At 32.0% G+C, this 15,438-nt stretch overlaps 1 protein-coding gene across 2 annotated transcripts; it reads right to left on the reverse strand.

The window, feature by feature from the left end:
- Positions 1-776: 776 nt before the first annotated feature.
- LOC137922823 (CUE domain-containing protein 2) lies at positions 777-9,517 on the reverse strand. Of its 2 annotated transcripts, none has more exons than XM_068765908.1 (8): positions 9,421-9,517; positions 9,134-9,305; positions 8,764-8,895; positions 8,062-8,143; positions 5,673-5,796; positions 4,034-4,197; positions 2,860-2,989; positions 777-1,943 (listed from the first exon to the last, which is right to left on the reverse strand). In XM_068765908.1, exons 2-8 carry the CDS (start codon positions 9,297-9,299, stop codon positions 1,881-1,883), a joined length of 861 nt encoding a protein of 286 aa, XP_068622009.1. In that variant the 5' UTR covers positions 9,300-9,305; positions 9,421-9,517; the 3' UTR covers positions 777-1,880. The 2 variants fall into 2 exon arrangements, with proteins under 2 accessions (XP_068622009.1, XP_068622010.1); XM_068765909.1 differs by having other exon boundaries at positions 9,433-9,514.
- Between the last annotated feature and the right edge of the window lie 5,921 nt (positions 9,518-15,438).

Below are 15,438 nucleotides of genomic sequence, written 5' to 3' on the forward strand. Positions count from 1 at the left end.
AGACATATTGGCTTGTCTGTTATAAATAATATCAAGTCAGTAGTAGCATTACACAGTATTTCTCTATAGGAATGTATTTTAAATATTCATATGCAATAATAAAAGTGTAATCAAAATTTCATTCAATAAAATCTTATGTAATGAAAAATATAATCAAAATGAACATTACGCTTCGAGTAATAAATGCAAATTAAATTAATTCAGCCGTGCTTAGTATTAAATATAACTACAAGAATTATATAGAGCCTATTCACCACTTTTTTGACAAAAATATCTGTTAATTTCTTTATGGCCTAGGTAGATACGTTTCCTTAATTCGTAAAAAGGTCGGAAATTAGCTTACAAAGTATATAATTTAAATATGTATTATTATAAATTAAAGCTCTAAACACTAAAAATAGTTCAAGTGGTGAATTAAGGCGTAGTAGAAATAAATAATATATTTTAGGAATTTATTCCTCATTGTATGAGATATTTGACTATTACGCTCAGTCTATTCGAGAGGTTCAGAGATTGATTAAAAGTGTTAGTGACTTTATAGCATCGAATCGAAATATCATATTGCCATTGTTTGTCTGTGCAAGATTTCATTTCTTCTATAAATAGAATCAATAAATATCTAGAAAAACTATTAAAGAGGATACCAGTAAAACGGTAATACAATAAACTCGCTAACACTTTACTTCGAAAATAAAATAAACTTTACATTACTAAACATTCAGTCGTTTTAAAACGACCCTATAAATAAAACAACATTTATTAATAATGGTCACTAATAATAATAATACAAAATCTAAACTTAAAATATAAAATCCACTTTTAGGGAAAACTATGGTATAATTAAATGGCATCACAATCACAGATGTTTTTAAAAACAATAAAACTATTATACGAATCACATTTTTAATAATAAAATAATAACAATTTAAAATCACAGGTATCTGACAGATCATTTCACTTAAAACTATAAGGAATCCAAGATGGCGGATGGAGTTGTCAAAATATCGCACCGCAGTTAACGCGGTCCGATGGTATTGTTTTACTCCCTGTTTGTTCGCAGTATATTTGGAATAAAGTTCTCCACCGCGCATTTTAAAATATAGATTATACCGTTCCTTGCAAACTATGGCATTATATATTTCATACACACATACATTCTTACAACTGCTTGATCCTATAAATTTCCTATTATATTGAACACATAATCGCACCCCGGAGACGATCCAATCCGCCGTGGAATACAATGCCATAGTGCTATTGGTTAAAATAATACTGAAAATGAGCTGCCTTATAGAGAGCTTAAAATTAAGAATAAATACGCAAATGAAATACAAACGGTAATGACTAATTACACTGTTAAGTTGTGACAGCCGACGCAACTTGCGAGTCACGTTAAATGAATCAGTACTGAAAAAAAGCGGAATAACAAATGCCGCGAACAACTCAAAGTAAAATTCACGCGCTCCTAACACTACACTACGCACAGGACAGAGTACGGTCGCACGCCCGGCGCCAACGTCGAGCGGTGAACGCGTCGCACGACGTCGGCAGCGGAGCTCTGTGACCGCTACGTGCCGGCGTGACGTCTCGCTGGGCACATAGGGTCTCGTGCCCATTTCATTCAAAAACACATACGCACGTGCGTACGTTGAAGCTATGGCCGACTGTGACCGTACACTACGTTTACGTTTAAATATGTCGTTACGCCCACTACATAATATTATTTTTATTACATCGACGAACATTGAAGATAGAAATAGACATAGTTTCGTAGGGTTTACACTGGGCTTAGGGCGTGCGGGGTCGGATACAACGATTACATGAAGAGGGGACAAAGAGATAGGGTCCGCTTTTTCACCGTACTGACGTGGCTGTAAAGGTTAAGGGCAATGTTGCTTTTTGGGCTTCTTCAAATGTTCCTCGTCGATCCCGGACTTGGGTACCTAAAAATAATTGTTACAATTGTGACGTTATTCAGTTTCTTCTTATTTGGTTGATGAAATTTTGTGCATAATGTAACATTAATAAACTTGTACGGCACAATCAGCTCTGCCTAGATTATAGAATATAAATAACTACAATAAAGAGATTAGACATATATAAGAGATTTCCACCTACGTGCTGACGCACCATAAAGATTAGATACTTCAAATAAGACAGGAATATTTTTGGATAGAGGTCAGCTAAGAACAGATTTTTTTAATTTCCACCCACAAGGGGAGTTGAAGTAGTTTTTTTTTTAATATTTTCAAACTATAGCCTTTATTGGTGTAAAACTTGTCTAAGAATGACGAAAAACGGATTTTATAAAATTACACCCGCAAAGGCACTGCAGGCGTCTATTAGTCATTTACATAAATATTCGGATGTTTACATGTACTCCATTTTTAGTAATAAAATAATGATTCCTTGTAGCCACTTATTTTATATATCTATATACATAACCACGCTCCTTGACAAATTAAAAAAAAGGCGTGACCATATTGCCCAGATTAAATAGGCTTTTCCAAAAGTAAGGATGCATCTTATTAATTTACTATAATCTATATTGGCCAAAATACTAATGATGTATATAATTTAAAATTACTTTGTGTGGAAAACTTTTTTGAACAGAATCAAAATTAAAGAGTGAAATAGTGATTATCATCTATTCGTGTAAGTGAGACGACAAATAACACCTGCTTGCAAGCAATTTTAGTCTCCGAAAATGGTAACATTTGTGATTTTACATAATGTGGTGCCGAAACCTTTGTACCGCGCATAAGGTATGTATCGAGACCGTAGGAGGTTTTGAAGTCACCTTTATAATTTCACAGCGAAAATTATTTACTAGGCAAAAATGTATCGGTTTATATATACCTCGGTGTAGCGTTCTCCCTTCAACGACACGATCTTGTTGTCGCGGTAGCGCACGAGTTTCTTTGGTTCAATCTTCGGGGCCAAAGGCTTATGCTCCTTGGTATCCGAGTTCTTGTCCACGTAGGAATAGCTGTAATACAAGCAATTAAACAAAACCGGAATTTGATTTAACAGTTTATTGTGTGTATATGAAAATGCGCTTCAGTTTTTATTTTAAATCGCAAGGCCAAAATATTTCTACACACAAATCATTAAATATCTGGTCAATTCAATTCTGATTTCTAAGGCGCAGGTTAGGCCTTGTACAAATATTACAGGAAACCCGATGTAACAATAGCATATGCTTCTATTTTATAGAATATTGCAAACATTAATAACTATATATAACGTTACGAAATAATATTAAGCTTACAGATCGAGCATTCAGCTTTGACACGTTGTATTTTTTTATTTTATTTTTAGCATTGTAAAACACTTTGCGAATGTGTACATATTTAAATATAAATAAATAATTAATCGAAAATATTTTTAAAATTTAATTTAGTCTGAAAGATGTGGGGTAATGTGGATGCTTGAGCGGTTGATAAGGCAGCCTTGTACCGGACTTCAATCAATTGGGCAGTTCGGTTGGGCTCCGAGTACCGCGAACATAACTTTATTTTAACGACCCCGTATCATTTATATGAGTAAACATGTAAATTTATTTACATTGTTGTCTTGGTTTTTTATAATGAAAATTTTTTCCCTGACCTAATATTAAATATTTTGATTGTAATTTTTGTTCCACTCAAAACCCGTGACCTTCCGTTGACAAACGTTCATCGATAGTTGCGTTGCTTGCGAAGTTACGATTGCGGTATATCTTTGAAGATTCTTACAAGATATACCGCCATCTTAATTTCGAAGGGAAGAACAATAAATTGGCTTCTTCGAAGATACGATTGTGTTCTTTCTCTCCTTAGAGTAGTAGTAAGAGCATTAGCAACAACAATAGTTAATAGATTATAATAAAAAAGTATCGCACATTGTCAGCTGTTTTATTCTAGAATGTACGTTTATATGATTATAGTTAATAGTGCCTAGCGGCACGCTGGCAGAATGTAGACGGAACGGTGGAGGATTACGGGGTGACTTCGAACGGATTTTTAGAAGGGGATCTAAGTATGAGTCTCACCGTGCGATGATGCGGCTCTTCAGCTCGCGGTCGTCGCAGAGCGGCTGGCGTGCGGCGGCGTGCAGGGCAGCGGCTGAAAGCGCTTGCCCCTGCTCGCGCCGGTGCAGCAGCGTGGCGGCCGCACGCTCCGCGTCACCGCGGGCGATCGACACGCAGTGCTTTATCTGACAAATTCAAATATTCTTCATACAACATATGATGGATTACAGCTTTAATTGACGTCAAGATAAGTCTATCACGTGTTTTGATAATAAATACCTCAATATGGTTAGGCCTGGTTGGCAGGGGCCTAGGTGGACTGGTGACATAGTTAAGGTCGCGAGGAGTCGCTGGAAGCGGGCTGTGCAAGTCCGGTCGTCGTGGCGATAATCGGCTATATGGCCTGATATGATGATAATGTATACACTCTTACAACTGGATACCAAATATTATTTAGAACATTTCTATTGCTAGATTTAAAAAAAAAACTCGAAGATTGTATGCTAAAGGTAATTCCCACACTGTAAACTACTTGATAGAAGATAGTATTTTAAGAATGATGTGTTCGTCTCCAGACTATCTCAATATTACATATGTCATTTTAAATTTCCATAAATATTTAGGGTGATTAGTTATAAGTGTTAAAGCTGTGTATAAAAATATGTTCGCGACATAATTTCCGGGGTATCGATGAAGTAATTTATAGTTTAGTAACAAACGTTCAATTTAGCAAACAAACATTCTTTCAAAATTTTCATTTAAATCTAACAGTTGATTGTTGTTTAACCGACGACTCCTCGAAGCGAAAGCCCAGTTGAAAGTATTCCTGCTTAATTTAGAAATGGATAGCCTAGTGATGAGTGAACGTACTTAGATTCAGAAATTTTTGTGTTTAAAGCATCATTATTTGATGATGATAAATACCCCAGACAGGTGCGTACATTTCAGGAGCGTTATTTCTTATTTACCAATGCCTTTGGATCTTAGGAGTAAAACTCGGGATTTCCTTCAAATCAGAAATAACGAGGTCCGTAAACAATCAGAAAAAGAGATCTGTAAACGAACAAATTTAAGCGACATAGCCTAGGGGAATGACAAGATGGAGTGGCTGTAGGCAGGATACATAGCGCGCAGAATAGATGGCCCCTGAGGTTGAGAATACGAACCGGACACCGCAATACAGGGCGTCCACCTATAACGTGGACTGTTGACTTTATTAAGGTTGACTGAAGACGTAGAATGCAGACAGCTTCCAGCCGGTTTAAAATGGCCAATTTTATATCATTAGAGCAAGATAAATGAAACTTTGCCAGTCAGGTTATATAATCAGATAATTTTACTCGAAGTAGAATGCTAAATTCACACTGTGTCGGGGGTCCCAAATGGACTCTTGAGATATATATATATATATATATATATATATATATATATATATATATATATTGCCGGCCTGTCTTGACGGTAGGAGTCAGAGAGATTGTGATCTCTCGGAACGCAGCGGCTTGTACCGGCACGTTCATAGATTTATTGAATATTCTTATGTTATATTAAGCAAAGAAGTAAAGACATCTTTGTGTTATTTCGACAAAAGCTATCGATTTTATTGGATTTTTATAGTATAGAATTTTAATATTTATTATTTACAAAGATTTAAAGTTACCTCCATGGCACAAGTGTTGGGGAACATCTCATGCAGCGCACGGCACTGTTCAGCGTACTCCTCTCCATCCAGCATGGGACGACGTCCCTCCGTACTCTCCGAACTCTCAGAATTGGAATGCGACCTAGAACAGAATATAAAATATAAGTCTATAACACAAATGACCAGAAATACTAATGAATAAAATTTCAGTTGGGAATTACAATTTTTATTCCGTTTCATCTATAAGGAACATTTGGACAAAAAAAAAAGATATCTATATATCATAAATAGAAATAAAAATGAATCGCCAAATGAGTAGCTAAGCGCAAAACTGGAAAACGGCTCCAGAAATTCGAGTATATTTTTATATTCCGATAAGGCGCGAGAAGGGTTCCTATAATAATATTAAGAGAATAAATTAAAACATTTCGTGGAGATTATAAAAATCACACTTTTCACATACAAACCACCGAATAATATATAATAATAATACAGCTGCAAAATACTTGAAGAGAATTAAAGGTTTTGGTGTCAAACTACATGTCTATAGGAGCCGATATATAAAAAAAAACCTTCTCAAAGCAATCTCCACATGCATCTCTACAGTCTGATGTATCTAATGCGTTTTTCAAGGCACATTTATCAGTCTTCACGATTCCTTAACTTCCTCCTTGAAACCATTGAGTGCATCTATTTGAAATGAAAACTATACATCTGGAACTAATGTCTCGTTTCAAGTAAATAAAAGTAGTAACACAGTTCCAAATCAGGGATGTAAGGCAAATGAGCCGTAAGATTCACATGTGTGGCGCCATAAAGTCCCTTGACTACCTTTGAAGTGGCTCAAAGTAAGAAATCAATTCCATGCGTCATCACGGTGTGCGCGGGGACATTTTAGGTAGTTGTGAACCAATTGCAAAACTGCACTTACAATTAGTATGGTGTTTATGTAATGTCATGAATACTCGTAGTAGGTTTAGATGCAATAAACGTTACAGTGGTAGCACGTCATCGTCCGTTACAACAACCAAAAGGCGACCATTTTTTCGTACATTCCATAGATTAAAGCCAAATCACATAAACTCGATAAGCTTAGCTCAACACTAATTAATCATGTTTTAAGTAGGACCTAGAGTATTAAAAAAACCATTTCACGAAAATATTACCAAAAAAAAACAATATTATAAATAATCGAATTTGGAATATAATTAATTTTAAACAATCGAAATTTAGACTATAACTCGCTAGCATTCCATACATAAAAACTTCTTTTGCGTACTATCTGAGAGGCTTTTACAATTGCACTATTCCTTCTCTTATAAATCAAACCGGCATAAGTTCTTAGTAACAAGATTTTTATAACACAATGCTGATAAAAAAACATATAGCTTAAAAAGATTCCTCAATCACTATATACCAAATATGCCTATAGAACCAAAGATATCATACGCAAGTAGCTGACCCAGTTGGAGCAACTTTTTAGATATTTCTTTTTTTCAGTAGAACAAAACACTCAACGGTGGACACTTGTAACAACTCCCAATAGCCAGCAATATAATGGCCCGAACTCAGTGCTTATACCGTTCATTATTAAGGTTATTGGGAGATACTGTATGCAGGTTGCCTCCTTCTGAACTTATTAGATATATAAAGGGGAGGCTCATCTCTAGCAGTTGTTGATTCCTGATTTGATACCTATTGTTGATATGATGATACCAGACGGAAATAAAAAAATCAGATTTTTGTACCTTTGTTGTTTGTTTAATGATTGTTGTAATTATGGTTACCACTTTAGGCAACAAGTTAAACCAAGCACCATCGTTATTTTATAAGAAAGGGACAGGACATGCAGTGTTGTCATGTTAAAAGTCCAGCCAAAGAAGTGGGTTGTGTTAATAAGTGTTATTAAACCTAGCATTATAAAATGTAAATGTTATAAGGTACAACTAGCCTAACCTAGCCATAAAAGACCAACAATGTATAAGCTTTTTTTTTAAAATAAACAATAATTCATTCACAATAAAGTAATGAGAATTTATTTAATATTTAAAATTTTTGTTTGAGGTTTCTTTTCACAAGTGATCCGATGTTCATTTACACATTTACCTAACACTGGTGGTTCGATATCTTATGATATAACTTAAAAAAAAACAAAACCTTCCTCTTTTCAATAAAACTCAAGGAACGCAAATATTTGAGGGAAACGGTAAGTGGTTTTTGCAAATGAGATAATAAACTACACCTACTTATGGTCTTATAGAGATTCTAGAAATAACTCTTTTTGTTAATTTCAATATCAGTAAGTAATTAAAGCAGTCTCTATAATTTCTTAGTGTTTCATTAAGGTAAACATCCATTAAATGATGCAAAAAAAAAAATTAAAAAAAATGATGCAGTTTAATATTACCGATTATTCTTGTTAACAGAGGGCAACATCTCATTAAGACTCTGTAGAGTCAAGCTGATCTTATCACTTTCTGCGGAGTCATCTGGAAAAAAAATTGTTTGTTACTTGTGAATATATTTTATAAATGTAGTAATTTCACTTATTGAGGATCACTCAGCTCAGTACATTGAACAGGTTAAATGATAGTGGCTAGGCAGGATCTTACATAGAACAGATGGTCAATGGGACATTAAGATCCTAGAGTGTACATCATAAACTGGGGAGTGTAATATAGTGCTTTGAAGGACATACTTGATGCAGGCTGCTTCAAAACATCCTATGGAAATCTATGAGGAAGGCCTAAGTCCAGTAGTGGATGTTTTATGGCTGAAATGATGACAATGACCAGTATTGCCATCTTATTACAAAGTTAAACATTTTAATATATAATAAAAGTAAGCCAAATAAGTTTATATGAAGGCTAAAACTTTTATAAACTGTATAGTAACTATTTTATCCTGTTATCTAGTTAATGATTATATATTGCATACAATAAAATTGCAATGCATACAGCTTTAGATTAAAGTAAATTATAACATTTCTATATCATTACAGTTTAACCATATGGTAATGTTTTATAGCTTTTGTAGTATACTACCAAGGATGTTTGGGTATGAAATAAGTTCATTTTATTTGTTACTAAATATTTAAAACTTTTTCTACCATTTGTAGAAATTGAGTCCGTTTCCACTCTATGCGATAGTTGGGCCTCCAGCTCCAGGACCCAGGTGCAAACCAGCCCAGCATCAATAGTAGCAAAATCTGGCACATAAGCTGCCATCATTTCAATGAATCCTGGAAAACAATATTTTATTAAAAATTGGTCAGTATTTGGAAAAAAAAAATAAACTTCAAGTTATTTGACATTTCAATAAAAATGTCTTCATGAAAAATTGTGTGCTTAAAATAGATATTAAGCAACAAAAAGTTAAAAAATAAAACTAATTTCATGTAATATTAAATAAAGATAAGCAGGGAAACGGAAAATAATATAAATGTTAGTTACAATTGTTCTTTATGTGCTAATTTGTACCTTCTACGTCAAAACATGGGTCCTGAGATGCCTCTTCTAATATAGAAATTACATATGAAAGGACTATATCGTCAATTACGTTTAAGTCTGCTGAAGGGATGTTTTTTGTTATAAACTGAAATAAACTCGCCTTTACCAGAGATTCTTGCTGAGCTATAGAACTCATATTTATCTAAAATTAGGAAAAATTATTATTTTTTTAAAATATAAATTATGCACTGTGATTTACGTTACGCGTCGATAAACAGATTTTAAATGTCGCTAACGATGAATGTAAATAAATTCACCGTAACAAACACCTTTCCTTTGTTGTTAACAGCAGGCAGGGGATATTATTACTATATTAATTGATTTTCTTCGGAAAAATCTAGGTACTGTACGGAAAGCGACAGAAAATCAATACAAATGATCTTTTCTCTAAACAACTTTTGTTGTTTTAAGGCACTGACTTTGTCCGTACAGCCAAAACAATCATTTTAAAAAGTGTGACATTACCACAACAAAATTTTATTGTACTACTATGTTCATAAAATTAAATTAATTTAATATTTTGAAGTTTATTAATTTAATGACTAAACAGAAGCAAATTTTTATGTGTTACTTATAATAGTGTTATGGTCACTCAGAAATTGTGTAGAAAATATTAAAAGGTTAAATTCGTATTACATACATAAATAACTCTCTACGAGCGTAGTTTTATTCTTTTGCGCAAAAAAATTTCCAATCCGCAACAGGTACTGCCTCTGGCTTTTCGAACACAAAGAGCGAATCTAAAGACGGTGAAAACTATTACTCTTTAAGCTCGATTTAGGAATTATAGGAAATTACCTAAAGCTATGTGCTATGTCATATGGATGTAAAGCAGATGAACCAAAAGTTTCACTGATTTAGAGTACAGAAAATCTCTTATCTTCACCCATTAGGAACAGCGATGTAGGGTTGTGGAGTAACCAAAGCAAAATATTAATCCTTGTTTAAAGCTACTCATGTAGAATAACATGCACCGATTCAATATATATTCAATATTTTAAATAAATTATCATAATATTATTCCTATATAATATAATATTACTACGTTTTATTAAAAACATCAATTGAAAACTCTTTTGATTTTCAACAAACTTTACATTCTTCAGCATAAAAATATTATAAAATAAACAAAGTTGCTACAGTTTTAAAAATTTAAAATATTATAACTCTAAACTAATTTAGCTCTTTATATCATTTACCATCAGAAGAATGCCATGCTCTTTTCGCCATTTTACCACATAAAAAGAAAATTATCTTTTGATACGTTTATTACAAGAATAGATGGACAACAATAATTGAAAAGTAGGATGTAAAAATTTGAAATAAAACACAAACTGTTTTTCTGTTTAATATATTTCAATTAAAATTTCAAAATATAACGAACAATCATATTGAATACTCTTAAACTTTTCTAACATGTTCGATAAACACAACGCCATTTTCACAACGACCGGGTTAAATAACAACAATTCTTTTTAATTTAGATCCAGTTACTAACTGTAAGAATTGATAACAGTTTAGTTAAACAGGATGTAAATACATAGAATAAATTAGATACACCGAAAGTATACGTATATATTTACAGAGATATTTGGCACATTGATATTAATAATTTCCTTAAAATCATGCTTGTATTTACTTTTATAGCGTAAATAAAATATGCTATACTCCTTTAGATTTTAAAAATGTATATATATTTTTATAACTTCTGACACACAGGTTAATATCTTACGATAACTATTTAGGATACATTTAAGAAATATATATTTTAAATATATAATATATTTTATTCTTTATAGTTATATGGTAAAAAATTTCGATGAAGAATATTCAATTACAAATTAATACTATTATGAAAACTGTTGTAAATAAAGTTTTTTTATTATTATAATAAATACTCACATAACTGGAAAGTATATGCAAATGATTAAATTGCTTTTTGACACAATTTGGAGAGACGGATACATTCAGTAACAACAAAAAATATTGTTCATGTGCTCCTAAATACTTCTCTTCTATTTTAGTGTGAGAAAGATAGATTTTTTCCTAAATCTAACATAACACAGTAATACATATAACACACAAACACAAATTCAAAATCGATACATTGATTCAATCGCCTACTCTACTTAAACCTATTTAACGAAAACATCTAACACCAATTAAAATTGAAATTTTAAATATTATATGTATTACTAACTTTTATGAAATTTCAAATATACTGTTTAAATACAATTTATTTAATGAGTGATGGCACGTAGAGAATTTAAATGATTTTGAGTAATTTTAAATAATAATTTGATTTGCTCTATCTATAACATGGGTTACAGGAAATTTTCTTAGTTCTTTAAGCACTGTGTCATCATTTGTAATCATTTAGAATCAATTTGTTTCGACGATGACAATAAAACGAAGTAAAAATGAAATTCAAATAAGAAATAATTCAGGTACATTCATGAGGTATCTATTAACAAAGTCCTATATTTATTTGAAATGTTCAACATTAACTTTTTCAGTTTTGTGTGTAATCTGTTCTCATTTGAGTATTGTTCTATAGCCTTTACATATAACAATTAGAGACATGTATTATGAATATACGTTTATATATAGTCTAGCGGTGACATGCGAAGAAACGAGTTATGACTGTTATTTTTGGCAAATTCATTCAGATACTTTTATCTACTCTGTTTTTATTTATTTCGATATATTATTGTGTAATTTTTACTTCACAAAAAGTATCCTTTAAAAAAAAACTGTGTCATAATTTTTTTTATAAAATATATAAGCGTTGGCTTATGTGAATAGAAAGAATCTTTTTATCTAAAAAGTTACGAGAAACGAATGGGCGAGTGAGACAGATAAGTTTACTTGCGTGTGGGAGTAAGACGACGTACTAAACCAGGAAAAATTTCATATCTATTAATTCAGTTCTTGTTTGACTTCTTGTAGTAAAATAAAGTCAAATTATAAACTTTTTAACTTATGTTGAATTATTTAGATAACTGTCTAATATTTCGATTTTTTTAAAAAAAAATATCTAAATGAGTTTGCCGAATTTGTTTAATTCACCATTCCTTTTTTTTTTTATTTCACATTATGTATTATTTACTATTATCACCTAATTACAATTGTACTGTTTACTATCTCCATAAATTTATTAAGAACATTTAATCGTTTTAGAGTAAGTCACAAGATTTATAGTTATACGTGTTTCATACAATATATATTTAGATCATGTAACATCATGCTTTATTACTGTCTTTATACATGAAATTGTTTAGTAGCGGATATTAAGAACAGGCCATTTATTTACAGTAGTAGAAAATACTAATATAACTCGACGACTTCGAAGATTTTATAGTGAAAATTATTAGTCAGAGAGTTAATGAGAGTCCATTGGCAATAATAATAACATAATTAGGCTAACGGACAATGTCGATTCACGGGGATCACCATTGTCCGTTGACCCAGTTATAAGTCGATCTTACAATGAACAGTGGATAACATACTTTTAACTTTAAACGCAACGTCTTATAAGGAAGAATTTCATTGGTTATATGGTAGACTAGGGCTCCGGCCAGCGGACAAACAATGATTATCCGTGGACCTAATCGATGTTTATGTGCATGCTTATCGGGAATGAACAAGATTGATAATGATGTTTTATCCTTTTTGACTTATTGCAAATTTGTATGTTATTGTGAGTTGGCGTAGTAGCAAATATAAACAAATAGTCATCTTTAGCAATTGGCAACCTAATAGTCGCTACATGAGCCATTGAAAGGGCTATGCTTGGGATTTCTCTACGAGATGACCTTATTAAGGTTGCCGGAGAGCGAAGGCCACTTCCAACCGATCTTATTGGAAATCTATGTAAATGAGTAGAGATCCACCGGCTGAAATAATGATGAATGATCGAAAAAAGTGGTAATATCATTATACAGTTTTCCGGTAATGCAAAAAACATTAAAATAGTAACACGTAGGTAAGTTGTACGAAACTAAAATCCATTGCGAATGACTTCCAAATCAAGGTAATTTAGCAAAGTGAGTAGAGTAATAACTTGTTACATCTGTTGGGAGACGATTGTACAGTTAAACACTTGTTAAATTTGTTACACTGGTAACACTTGTTTTGCTTGCTACCTAGGGAAAGGCCTATGTACAACAGCGGACTTTCTGCGTTTGAAACGATTCTTTAGGGTTTTCTTCTTAGCTCTGTGACATTTATAATCCGAACAGATACACTAAGTTTAATGTCAATAAGAGATCTAATCCGTTCTTGATCAAATAAAAAATATTTCAATTTGAATTAGATGATAGACATGTTGGTTAAGATACTCCTTTACAGCAATTGCTATTTGTCGCCCTGATAGGGTTTTGTGAATTATGCGCGAAGCGGTTAGTCTGTCAGTAGCAACAGCACTGAAAAAGGTACAATACCGAATACAATAAACGATATAGATGATTTTTATAGGAAACCAAAAGAGCCTTTATAAGTGCATTTCTAATTTGGTTAGAAAGGGAGAGAAACCTTGCTGGTAAAGGTCTAATGTGGCCTTTTTAAGCCTTCTACGCCTGGCGTCAACTTCGTACCCGGCCTTTTTCTCAACAACGCGATGGACTCGGCACCCGCACGGTGAAACCATGGAATGCTGTGAAGTTACGTCTAAGAGATAAAGGAACCATAACTTCATCTTTTGGGACTACTTTACTGGAATATATATTAATATATTCGTTCGAAATAACTTTCGGTAAATCGCTCAACCTTTTTCGATCACTATTTATATAAAATAGAAATATTTCTAATAAAAACGATTCGATTATAACTACTGTTAAAATGATTGGCCAATGCAATTATAAATACAAACTATTTGTAAAATAAACTTCAATGAGTTAAAAATATAGATAGGCTTGCTGTTCATGTTAAGACATTATGTATATAATATTTAATAATGACATTGCTGAAAGGGAGACTATTATTTATTAGTACTATTTGATGAATACGCTCAAGAATTTCGAAAGTTTGTCAATATTTTATTACATGGATTTATGTAAACTTTTTTAAAGGGACCATGAAAGAAACTTGTCCTTGAAATTTGGAATTCTTTCATTAATGATTGTCATGATATGTACTTTTTTAAAATGTATCACAGCACCGCAATATCCAATCGATATCACTTGCATGTAATTGTTTTAGAGTTGTTTCTAGAAACTTTGAGCTAACAATGAAAATAATATTTTATTTTAAGGTTATAACATAAGTACGTGGTAGGATTACGTTTACAGATATATTACTATACATATTGCCGACGGACAAATCACTAACTATTAAAAATGGGATGAACAATTAATTTTTTACAACAAGTCTTTTCATCGGAAATATTTCATTAAACAAAGTTAAAACAAAATAATTTTAGCTTTAATAATTAATTATTATTATATAAAATGTCGAAATTCACAACGTCACTTAGTGATTTGTCTGTAGACTAAAAATATATCTTGATATAATGTTAAGGTAAGATAGGAATAAAGTTAATGTAATATAATAACCCCTATTAGTCTGTTGCCACATTAGTTATAGACACAAATTTGTTAAAATATTAAAATGTTCCCAATTTATTCACCGAAATTAGTTCTAAACCCATTAAGACTTTTGCCGTTGTTTTCAACAATAATATATTTTTCCATTGCCCCACTTTCTGCGCCTTTTGATAAAACAAGTGCAATTTTTTACATATCTATTATTAAGTTGGTTAATAGCTAAGTTTAGCTAGCTTTACACAGGTACCTAATTTATCGCTAAAATATTTGGCAGTTTGAGATATTTTTTAAGTGGACCTTAAACATTTACGTGCCGAATAAATTATCGGAGTTTATAATAATTATTTTTATTCTACATGCGGACTCCCATTTTTATTTAGCCATAGCCATGTCTCCTTTTTAATAAAATCGCGCGTTTTTATTATAAATAACTATTCCTTTCACTCCTTCCAGTACATAATATAAAAGGCATAAAGAAGTAAAATATATTTCAGTGCCATAAGTTGGAATAAAAATGGGAGACTCGCATTTTTACGTCACTTTAATAATAAATATATTTATATTGCAACAAATTATCACGATAAAAGCGTAATAACATCACAAGGTTTTTATATACTATTTAATACATGTTGACACATAGATGTTGAAATCAATACAATCGTTTTCAACAATATATAATATTTCTGTGATTCTATACACATATCTGATATATATGAAGTTATAATAAACTAT

This window comes from Battus philenor, unplaced genomic scaffold, assembly GCF_028537555.1.
Source record: "Battus philenor isolate CCGP_79_NKW_IND1 unplaced genomic scaffold, ilBatPhil1.0.hap1 SCAF_20, whole genome shotgun sequence".
Classification (NCBI taxonomy): Eukaryota; Metazoa; Arthropoda; class Insecta; order Lepidoptera; family Papilionidae; genus Battus; species Battus philenor.

Bases quoted from the DNA above. Each gene is read 5' to 3' on its own strand.
- LOC137922823 (XM_068765908.1), bottom strand. From the start codon at position 9,299: ATGAGTTCTATAGCTCAGCAAGAATCTCTGGTAAAGGCGAGTTTATTT. The intron at 8,144-8,763 runs GTAGAAAAAGTT...TTTTTTTTCCAG, and splicing joins GGACTCAATTTCTACAAATG to ATGACTCCGCAGAAAGTGAT. The intron at 1,944-2,859 runs GTATATATAAAC...AATTATTTTTAG, and splicing joins AGGGAGAACGCTACACCGAG to GTACCCAAGTCCGGGATCGA.